A 10,080-nucleotide genomic window follows, 5' to 3' on the forward strand; every position below is an offset into this window, starting at 1 on the left:
TAATGCTCGCTCTCTATCAGCACAGGCTGCGTACTCTACAAGCAAACAATCTGTGCCCTTGGTTTTAGTTACTCCACGTGACAATTCGCAAGGTTGGTACCGGGATCTCCATTTTCCGGAGAGGAGACCTGTACAGTGAGGTCAGTTAGGGAGGCTGATCAAGCAGGTTGCAGATCCGAGCGCGTCTGGCTCCAGAGGCTAAACTCTTGTCATCACAGCACACTCCGGGTCTCCGGTGCCTCCACGGCTAAGTCTCAACCGAGAAGACTGGGAATCAAGGTCCTTCTCACAGCAGCGGAAAGCCTCGCAAAAACTGGAAGCTCTGGGCGTCTTTGGGTAGTAGCTGCAGACGCTAGTACAAAAGAGCCTACGCAGAACCGTCCTCCTCGCCAGTGGACGCCAAATCAGGGTCCTGGTCCAAGATGGCCTCCCAAGTAGCCCTTGTTAAAGATGGCGCCTCCGTCCGACGTCCTTCCCTCCATCGGAGCCAGCCTCGCTCCCTTCTACCAGTAAAAACGCCCTGTTCGGTAGGAAGAGGCTAGCACACATTAGTCGTCTGTCTTTCTTGCCGAAAGCGACGAAGTCTTCAATGTCCCTCTCGGGGGATCCCAGGAAGTTCCTTCTTCTCCTCCCCGGCGACATCCCCACCCATAGGCATCTTTCCGCCCCATCAGGAGGGAAGGACCGGAAGTGGGGCAGCTCAGAGGCTGAGGAGGCTGGGCGGGTCCAGAGAGATACTTCCGCCCCTCACCAACATGGCCGCAGGCCGGGAGTGCGCATGAGCAGCTGTCCATGGAGAGCTCGCCGAGTCCGGGAGAGGCAGAGCTCGGTCAGGGGAGATCCGCGGCCTCGGCGGCCTCGGCCGGTGAGTTCGGGCCCGGCCGCGAGTCGGGGGTCCGGAGGCCGGGTGGGCCCGTAGGCAGGGCAGCCTTGACTCCGCTCTCGTTTTCAGGCGGCGGGCCTCCCGGGGAGGAAGCCTTTGTTTTGAGGGAGGGGGCCGTGCCCGCTCCTCGCTCGCCCGCCCCCCTTTGTGGGCCGAGCGCTCTCCCCGCCCCCGAGCGCGCGCGTCCCCGCCCTCCTGCGCTGCCAGCCGCCGGCCGGGACCGCGAGCCCGCCGAGCCCCGCGCCCGTTCCTGGCCGCCGAGCGCAGCGCGGGGTCGCGGGGCGAGCGCGGCGGCCGCCCGGGCTCCCGGGCTCGCGGGCTCGCGGGCTCGCGCCTGCCGGCCGCGGGCCCTGCGGGGAGACGCCGCCCGCGCGGGCACGGTCGGGGCGCCGGGCTTCTTGGGGACTTGGTGGTTCCCCCTTTGTGTCCAGACTTAGCAGGGGCTCTCGCCGGGCCCTCCCGGCCCGAGCGCGCACGCCACGACTGCCCGGCCGCGTTTCCGTGTCGCATCCCCTAACGCCCAGGAAATGCTTCCGGATGTCCAGCTAAGATTGGAATAAGCGGCCTGACCCGGCTGCTGGGCGTCCTCCGAGGCCGCCCCCGGCTGACAGCTGTGGGCGGTAGAGACGCCTCCGGTGCCCGGCCGTCTCTCCCCTCGCCTCCTCCCGCGGTCAGCGCAGAAGCCTCGGGGGGCCGCTGCCTCCGGCGGTTGGAGGATGGACAGGTAGGTGGTCCCGCAGCGCTGGCGCTGCTTCCCCTTCGGGACTGGGATCTTCTGGCAGCGTGACTTCCTCCGGACAGTTTCACTTTCAGTTCTTTTTCTTTTTTCCTTTTTTGTTTTTGTTTTCTGGGTTTTGGTTTTGTTTGTTTGTTTGTTTGTTTGTTTTGGTCAACGCTTTCCTTCGATGTGGACTTTCCAGGGCCCATCCGCTGAAGATTTTTCCCTAGATAGGAAAGGTTTCGGGGACCTTCTGGGTGCAGACTACACCAAAATCTTACCGTTCGTGCGGGGATAAATGTGTTCCTTTGTACAGGGTAGCTGTATCTCTCTGGAGGCATCAGTCTCAGCTCATTGTTTTTCCTGTCCTCTTGGCTGGGTGTCAGGGTCCTAAGGCGGGCACCGTGCAAATGAGTTCCTTTTCCATTGTCTCTCCTTCCGAACCTTGAACCTGGAGTTTTTTCCCTTCTTGCTGAGGTTCAGTTGACTTGGACTTGTCATGGCAACATTTTAGCAACTGTGTTGTTCTAGGGGAAGGCTTGGTGAAGGAAACAGAAGGGGCTTGCAAATGACACACTTGGACTTGAGGGTATCTAACAAATGACATAAATCCAGACACTCCAAAGCAGGAGCCCAAGGGGCCAAGTAGAATGAGGCCCAAGGAGGCCAACTATGTTCTTTATGGTTCAGGGAGGTTTCCCCTTCCTAGGTGTGAGAACAGAAATTTTTGGGTCCTGTATGTGGCTCAGAAACTGGAAGAAGCCCCAGTGTCCAGTGGCCCTGGTTTTTGATAGTGGTGGTCTAAACATGGCATATCGTGCTAACTTTAGTCATGGTCCCCCCAGAAATATGTTGTTCCTCCGTCTTTAAGTATAAAGACTGTGACTTGAAGCGATAATGGAGGGCTGAGAAACACTGTAGGGCTGCTTTTTCAACCACCCAAGCCCACTTCTCAGCATCAGAATGGAGAAAACCGACTGTCCTCTGTAGATTGATTGCATTATGTTCTTGGCTGAGTCTTCCTGGAGCCCCACTTCTTGAAACAGAGACTATTCAGTTTCCTGGACTCAGCTGCAAACTCCCTGATTTCTGTCAGGACTTAGCACTCAGGCCTGTGAGGCAGGAGATTCGAAGACTCCAAAGAAGGCCCGGCTCCTCGGATGTGCCGCCTTACAGAGAGATGAAGGGGTGAGTGAAGAAGCGGCGGGCGGGAGACGGGAGGCCGGGAGGATGCAGAACGGCTAAGAGCGCTGGCCCTGGAGTCGGGCAGACCTAGATTCTGATCTCAGCCCCGTCGCTGACCAGCTGCGTGGTCTGGTGTCTCATCCACAGAATGCGCTGCTTGCCCCACTGTGCTGTTCTGAGTGCTGAATAATAACGTGTGTTAAGTGCTTAGCTCAGTGCTGTGCCCACAGTAAACACTCAGTAAATACCAGCTGTTGTTATTCTAACCTAACCCAGCGTCAGTTGGGAATGCCATCGAGTCTGGAAGCCGTATGTTACTGGGTCAGTGAACTTTTTCTTCCCTTCTTCCCTCCTTCTTTCCTTTGTCCCGTCACAAACAGGCAGCAGAAAACAGCTGAAGCGGAAGAGGGGACAGTGCAGATTCAGGAGGGTGAGTGGTCGAAACAGACCTGAGCCCAGGAGCCCAGCTTGGCCTCTCCCCATCCCCCATGGGCGCATCTGCCATGCACCCTGGTCCTTCTGAGTGACCTGCAGCTGGGAAGGGGGAGAGAGGCAGTAAGTCGCAGGGCAGGCTTCTTCCTCGCTCGTCTAACTCAGGTGCAGTGGCAACTGGGGAGGACCCCACCAGCGTGGCTATTGCCAGCATCCAGTCAGCTGCCACCTTCCCTGACCCCAACGTCAAGTACGTCTTCCGAACTGAGAATGGGGGCCAGGTAAGGGAGGGGGCCAGCTGCCTGCAGGTGTTACCGGGGGGGTTGGGGTTGAGGGAGGTAGTGAGCCTGTGGGGGGGGGGGGGGGGCCTGGGGGGGGGGGGGGGGGCCAGGGGGGGGCCGGGGGGGGGGGGGGGGGGGGCTAGGGGGAGGAGGTTTGGAGTAGATCCGAGTGGGGTGGAGGCTTGGCCAAAACCTCTGGGGACGGAAGAGGGAATGGCTGAAGCTTTGTCCCTGAAGCACTCTTATTTCGGGGCTCTGTCCTAGAGAAGCTTTATAAGAAGCCTGGGGTCCCCAGCATTGACTCCTGTATTCTCTCTCCCCACTTTCCGATGTCCTCCTGCTTCTAGGTGATGTACAGGGTGATCCAGGTGTCTGAGGGGCAGCTGGATGGCCAGACTGAAGGGACTGGCGCCATCAGTGGCTATCCTGCCACTCAGTCCATGACCCAGGTATGGGGGCCTGGGCTGGTGAGGGGCCTGGAGCTCCGAAGGGGAAGGTGAAGCCAAACCTGTGAGATCGGGGCGGGGCTGGAGGTGGCGAGGTGGGGTTGCGTTGTCCCAAGGCACCAGGTTTTCCCTTTCTGGACGTTTCTCCCTCCTTCCCCCCAGGGATAGAAGCTTCGGGGTAGCTCAGTGGGAAGCACCTGACAGACACTGGACTCTGTTCTGTTGTTCCCCTCCGCAGGCGGTGATCCAGGGTGCATTCACCAGTGACGATGCTGTTGACACAGAGGGGACAGCCGCCGAGACTCACTATACTTATTTCCCCAGCACTGCAGTGGGGGATGGGGCAGGGGGTACCACATCGGGGAGTACAGCAGCTGTTGTTACTACCCAAGGCTCGGAGGCCCTGCTGGGGCAGGCAACCCCTCCCGGCACCGGTGAGCTGCGTGGGGTTGCGGACCGGAGGGGCTAGAATCAGGGGTGGGCCTTTCCTGGGGCCCCTTAATGCTCACCGAGACCTGGGCAGGCAGTGAGTCTGGGGCTGCCCTTCCAGCAGGAGGATCCAGAAGGATCCTAGGAGGAAGGATCCCTCCAGAGGAGAATCCCTCCAGAGGAGGATCCTAGGACCTTGGCCTCAGAGCGTGATGCGGTTCCTAAGTCCCACGTCCTGACAGCCTACCCTCCACCTTCACAGGCCAATTCTTTGTGATGATGTCACCCCAAGAAGTGTTGCAGGGAGGAAGCCAGCGCTCCATTGCCCCCAGGACTCACCCTTATTCCCCGTGAGTAGCCCCCGCTCCTTCTCCGTTGCCGTGGTGGTCTCGATCCCTACCAACTCCTGTGTCATTCCTGACCCTAACCTCTAATCTTATTTTTTGTCCTTTCCTCACTCTGGCCACCCTGGGTTTGTCATCAGGAAGTCAGAAGCTCCCAGGACAACTCGGGATGAGAAACGCAGGGCTCAGCACAATGAAGGTGGGTACTAGTTGGTGGGGTTGGGGACAGCCGCGGTGTCTGAGCAGGAGGGCTCCGGTAGCTCGACGAGGCCTGTGGTGAGTTCTCACCGAGTCACCTTGTCCTCCCCTTTGCCCCCTAGTTGAACGCCGCCGCCGAGACAAGATTAACAACTGGATAGTGCAGCTGTCCAAGATCGTCCCGGACTGCTCCATGGAGAGCACCAAGTCTGGCCAGGTCATGGAAGGACCCTGGTAGTGGGCAGGATGCCTGGCTTTTGTCTCCTGGTGGTGTTTCCAGACATGGTAGCGAGGGCACATGGCAGGAATTCCTGCTGACCTTTCTCCAAGGTTCCTGTATCCTTGTGAAACGTTCTGCCGCTGTCCTTAGGGGAAGATGAGGTTCAGAGTGTGAGTGCGCCACGGGAAGGCGAACCAGGTAGCACCTATTTTAATCCTCATTTCCCTTGCCTTTTCTTGCAGAGTAAAGGTGGAATTCTGTCCAAAGCCTGTGATTACATCCAGGAGCTTCGACAGAGTAACCACCGGTTGTCAGAAGAACTGCAGGGGCTTGACCAGCTGCAGCTGGACAACGACGTGCTCCGACAGCAGGTCAGACCCCTCCCCAAGTCCATGGCCAGCGAGCTGCTGTGGGACACCTGCCTCAGGTGTCCATAGAGAGGCCTTCATCTTTTTCCCCATCACCAGCGGGGGTCTGAATCTGGTCGGGGGTTTGGCTGGGCCAGTTTTTCTCCTCACTCTCTCCGTGGCCCCCTTTTCCATGTCAGGTGGAAGATCTGAAAAACAAGAACCTGCTGCTCCGAGCTCAGCTGCGGCACCACGGAGTCGAGGTCGTCATCAAGAATGACAGCAATTAACTGTGGGGACTTGGGGGGTTTGGGTCCCGCCACCCCTTTCCGAGAACTGCACCTAGCCCAGGAGCAACAGGCTAATAACCCCCTGCCCCTTTCCTTCACTGCCCGCTTCTGGAGGGGGCTCCGGGGGAGTTGAGACGGCATGGCTTTGAACCCAGGCCCCAGACAGAGCTGCCTGCCAGTGTGAAACACACACTTGGGGGCGCACTGACAGCCTGGCCCCGCCCGCCACACAGCCCCCCACCCAACCCCCGGGGCCCTTGTGCTCCCGCAGATGCATGTGCTGTCCCCGCACTGGATACCGGACACACAGGACGTGGGGGCTCGCCCTGTGCCTGCTGACAGTGCCGGCAAAGGGTCTTTGACCACAAGCGATGCTCTGGCTTGCCCCAGGACTCGGGCGCTTCCACTTCCCCCGGAGCTCAGCTGTGCACTTGAGGACTCTGGGGATTAGGCTTTAGCCAGAAGTGGGGAACAGGCTGCTTAGCAGCGGCTGTTGCCCCAGGAAGAGATGATCGGCGGGCAAGCAGCCGAGGCCTGTGCAGAAGTCTCCAGAGCCAGGGAGAACAACAGACCGGGGCCCGCGTGGGGCCTTCCCCTCGTGGGGATGGATTTTCATTTTCTTTTTCTTTCTTTCCTTTCTTTTTTCTTCTTTTTTTTTTTTTTTTTAAGATAAAACGTTCAGAGCCACTGTCATCCCTGGTTTTCGTCCTTTTGTGGGTCCCGGGGCGGGCGCGCGGGAGGCGCGTTGCGTTTTGCCCTGTAAGGGTTGGGCCGAGGTTAGGGTGGGGTGTTGGCTCCTGTGGTCCTTACCCTGACTGCCTGTGCCTGGGCCGGACCAGCCTATGGTTACCCCCGCCCGCGCGGGGCAATCGCAGAACGGTCCCCGGCCGGCTGGTATCCGCGAACAGGTGCGGCGGGGGCGGGGCCTCCACTTCCGGTTCCGGTCCCGGCTCCGGGAGGGCGGGGAAGATGCTGCGGGCACCGAGGGGGCGGCCCGGCGCCGCATTCCTGTGGCTCGCCGTGGCGGCGCGCACCATGGCCGGAGGTACCTGCGGGGACAAACCTGGGACCTCGTCCCGACCTACCTGCGGACCCGCGGGAGGAGGTGCAGCGGCGGGGCGCGGCTCCGGGGCCCGCACGCCCGCGTCCCCGGGCTGGGGCGCCGCCCGATGGAGGGGCGCCGCGCGGCCGTTCCGGGCAGCCCGCCCCGCTCAGGGCTCTCGTGCCTCCTTCCTCAGCGCCCACGGTCTCGCTCCCTGAACTGCGTTCGCTCCTGGCCTCGGGCCGGGCCCGGCTCATCGATGTGAGATCTCGGGAGGAGGCGGCAGCGGGGACCATCCCGGGGGCGCTCAACATCCCGGGTATGGGACAGAGGGGACGCCCGCGCGGGTGGCCTAGAGGCCGTCCAGGAGGGGGCTCCTAGGGCCGCGTGGGCGAATGCACGGTCCCGGGGGGGCCTTTATTCCTCTCAAGACCCCCTACCCCAGCTTCCTGGAGAAGGGCTGGTGGGAGGCGAATCCTGGCAGCGGAACTGGCTCTTCCAGTTTGAGCGGGTAACAGGCGGCGAGGAAGGGGCGGACCCGCTTTTCTACCTTGACCTCCCCAAGGCTGGGTACCCGCCCGCCGCTTCTCGCTGCTGGGGAGGGGGCTCCCGTTCAGCTCTTTGGCTGCCTTCCCGCGCAGGTGGGCCTGTCTGGTCCTGGAGGTTGGAGGGGAGTGGGAGTGGGCGTGGGCCTCCTAGGGCCTTCTGAAGATTTGCTGGGGCCGCAGGACCCAGTCCTTCCAGGCCGGGTCTGAACCTGATATCGCCCACTGCCGGCTCTCCTTTCTCTCCCCTCGACTCCTCCCAGTATCTGAGCTGGAAAGTGCCCTGCAGATGGAGCCCGCTGCTTTCCAGGCTTTGTATTCCGCCGAGAAGCCGAAGCTGGAAGAGGAGAACCTCATTTTCTTCTGTCAGATGGGCAGGCGGGGCTTGCAGGCCACGCAGCTGGCCCAAGGCCTTGGATACACAGGGTAGGGGGAAGGCTCGGTGCTAGCTGGACAGCGACTGGGGACGGCCTCCTAGACCAGTCCTTCCTCACCCACTTTGTTTCCACAGCGCTCGAAACTACGCAGGAGCCTATAGAGAATGGTCCCAGAAAGAAGATTAGGTGGAAGATGGCTTACTGATGACCCCCTCTCCCCCACTCCCATGGCCAAAAACCCTAACCAAGGGTGGGGAAGGGGCAGACTTAGAATGGGCAGCTCCTTACAGCACTGAGCACACAAGCGTATCAAATAAAGATAATTTAATAAAAATCCTGGAAGCACTGAATGTGTCAGGTGGATGCCAAATAGTCCTAATCTTGATCTGGGCTTCGGTTCAGCCCCTGGTCCTTCTCCATTCATCTGTCCCGCACCCTGTACTCCCCATGCCCACCCAACGCCAGCAGTTTCCTGAGATGATGATTCTCTTTCTATAACAACTGTGTGTGTGTGCGCGTGTGTGTGTGTTTTAAAGATTTTATTTATTTGGGAAAGAGCAGGAGCACAGAGAGAGACAGAGAAGCAACTCCCCAGTGAGCAGAGGGCCTGATGCGGGGCTTGATCCCAGGACCCCGGGATCATGACCTGAGCTGAGGGCAGATGCGTCACTGGACTGGGCCACCCAGGCACCCCTAGAACAATTGTTTTCAGCCCAGGATACACATCAGAATCACTTGGTACCTAAAAGCAAACAAATTTAAAAAAAAAAAAAACAAAAAACGTTTGGGCGCTATCGGAGATTTGGAATCTTGGGGGTGGGACCTGGGTGGTAGTGGTTTTGTGAGCCTTTGCAGTGAATGTGATGCGCCGTCTGGAGCCGAGCCCATTGCTTCCAAGCTCAGCAGACAGGCCTCCCTCAGCTTCCGTGACTATTCGTGACAAATGGTCTCTGGCTGCTTCTCTGCAAAAATGGCAGAACAGAGCGACAGGGACTATATGTCCTTCAGATCCTAACATTTTTACTCTCTAGTCCTTCCTAGATGCAGTTTGCCTGCCCTTGCCCCAGACCTTTGGGTCCCTAGCCCCAACCTCACCTCCCTGAGAGTTTGTCACTGGCTTGAGGAAACCAAAGGGCGGTGCCCAGTAGTGAGCGATGGATGTCACTCTTCATGCCCACAAGTCTGTCGGACATGGATTGCAGGTGTGAGGAGGGGGGACTCCGGCGCCACCAAAGACAGGCCCCAGTTTCTATTAATGCTGCTCTTTGATCCAGCACTGGATCGAACAAAACTGATGGAGTGAGAAAGCTTGCTGACAGACCTTCAACACTACGCAGTCGGGGTATAACTTCCCTTGCGTGTGCAGCGCAATTCCATGCATGTCTTCCCCGACCTTTCATGTATTTTCACATCAGAGCTCTGACTTCCTCAGTTTGGTATTAGAAGCTTTCATTCCTTGAGGTGCTTGGCCGGCAGGTCTGTAGAGCATGCTGCTCTAGATCCGGGGCTTGGAAGTTCGAGCCCCATGTTGGGTGTAGAGACTACTTCCAAATAAAAAATATAAATGAATAAAATTCTATTCCTTTATTTGTGGAAGAGAAAGTTGGGTTACAGATGGGCCCAATTTTCTGAATTTTCAAGTTTCCGAGAAATCCTTTTGGACATAGCCTGCATTCCTTGCCTTTCTCTCCCCTTCTGCCTCTTGGGCTGGAGGACCCAGGCCCTGCTACGATTTTACATCCCAGCCCACCCTGCACTACCATAAAATCTGCCGTTCCGTCGGGGCTCTCTAGCTTCTCATGGCTCTCCCTTCCTTTCCCGGGGCAAACCACAGCCGCTCCATCTGAACTTAGGTGGGTAGTGTTGGGTCTGCAGAGAAATTGAAATAAGGGAGTCTAGGCCAAGGTTTGGCAAAAAGGTACCCGTTCTCCCTTCCTTGAATACCCACATCCCTTTGGCTCTCAGACTGGTTGGAAGGTTTTCCTGGGGTCTAGTTTACCTCTTTGTTTGCAAAGAGGTCGCTTCCCTCCCCTTCTCAAATATTATAATCTCTCTCTCTCTCTCTTTTTTGAAGTGTATTTTTCCTACAATAAAATGCAGTTAAGTGTTCAGTTCATTGAGTTTTGACAATTGTATGCTCGCTTATAACTACTATCCTGATAAGATCTAGGACACAGAAAACCCCAGAATTTTTCTGAAGACCCTTTCCACTTCCATTCAGCAGTTTCCTGAGATGATGATTCTCTTTCTGTAACAACTGTGTGTGTGTGTGCATGTGTGTGTGTGTTTTAAAGATTTTATTTATTTGAGAAAGAGCAGAAGCACAGAGAGAGACGGGGATCT

General features: G+C 58.0%; 2 protein-coding genes across 4 annotated transcripts; both read left to right on the forward strand.

The window, feature by feature from the left end:
* The first annotated feature begins 725 nt into the window (after positions 1-725).
* Positions 726-6,466, forward strand: USF1 (upstream transcription factor 1). Of its 2 annotated transcripts, XM_059413494.1 has the most exons (12): positions 726-865; positions 1,315-1,607; positions 2,698-2,789; positions 3,167-3,216; positions 3,384-3,499; positions 3,847-3,948; positions 4,184-4,379; positions 4,637-4,724; positions 4,859-4,917; positions 5,039-5,133; positions 5,379-5,507; positions 5,684-6,466. In XM_059413494.1, the coding sequence occupies exons 3-12, from the start codon at positions 2,782-2,784 to the stop codon at positions 5,771-5,773; spliced, it is 933 nt and encodes a 310-aa protein (XP_059269477.1). In that variant the 5' UTR covers positions 726-865; positions 1,315-1,607; positions 2,698-2,781; the 3' UTR covers positions 5,774-6,466. The 2 variants fall into 2 exon arrangements, with proteins under 2 accessions (XP_059269477.1, XP_059269478.1); XM_059413495.1 differs by lacking the exons at positions 726-865; positions 1,315-1,607; positions 2,698-2,789; positions 3,167-3,216 and having other exon boundaries at positions 3,383-3,468.
* Positions 6,467-6,698: 232 nt separating this feature from the next.
* On the forward strand, positions 6,699-8,071 carry TSTD1 (thiosulfate sulfurtransferase like domain containing 1). 2 transcript variants are annotated; one of them, XM_059413496.1, is made up of 4 exons: positions 6,702-6,818; positions 7,012-7,134; positions 7,624-7,786; positions 7,872-8,071. In XM_059413496.1, exons 1-4 carry the CDS (start codon positions 6,743-6,745, stop codon positions 7,921-7,923), a joined length of 414 nt encoding a protein of 137 aa, XP_059269479.1. In that variant the 5' UTR covers positions 6,702-6,742; the 3' UTR covers positions 7,924-8,071. The 2 variants fall into 2 exon arrangements, with proteins under 2 accessions (XP_059269480.1, XP_059269479.1); XM_059413497.1 differs by lacking the exon at positions 7,012-7,134 and having other exon boundaries at positions 6,699-6,818.
* Positions 8,072-10,080: the final 2,009 nt, after the last annotated feature.

The sequence above is a fragment of the Mustela nigripes genome, chromosome 10 (genome assembly GCF_022355385.1).
Source record: "Mustela nigripes isolate SB6536 chromosome 10, MUSNIG.SB6536, whole genome shotgun sequence".
Lineage (NCBI taxonomy): Eukaryota > Metazoa > Chordata > Mammalia > Carnivora > Mustelidae > Mustela > Mustela nigripes.

What these genes read in the sequence shown, in the direction of transcription:
- USF1 (XM_059413494.1), top strand. An exon ending in GAACTGAGAATGGGGGCCAG is followed by an intron (nt 3,500 to 3,846) that starts GTAAGGGAGGGG and finishes TCCTGCTTCTAG; the next exon opens with GTGATGTACAGGGTGATCCA. An exon ending in ACGACGTGCTCCGACAGCAG is followed by an intron (nt 5,508 to 5,683) that starts GTCAGACCCCTC and finishes TTTCCATGTCAG; the next exon opens with GTGGAAGATCTGAAAAACAA.
- TSTD1 (XM_059413496.1), top strand. Translation starts at nt 6,743, where the DNA reads ATGCTGCGGGCACCGAGGGGGCGGCCCGGCGCCGCATTCCTGTGGCTC. An exon ending in GGCGCGCACCATGGCCGGAG is followed by an intron (nt 6,819 to 7,011) that starts GTACCTGCGGGG and finishes CTCCTTCCTCAG; the next exon opens with CGCCCACGGTCTCGCTCCCT. An exon ending in CAAGGCCTTGGATACACAGG is followed by an intron (nt 7,787 to 7,871) that starts GTAGGGGGAAGG and finishes TTGTTTCCACAG; the next exon opens with CGCTCGAAACTACGCAGGAG.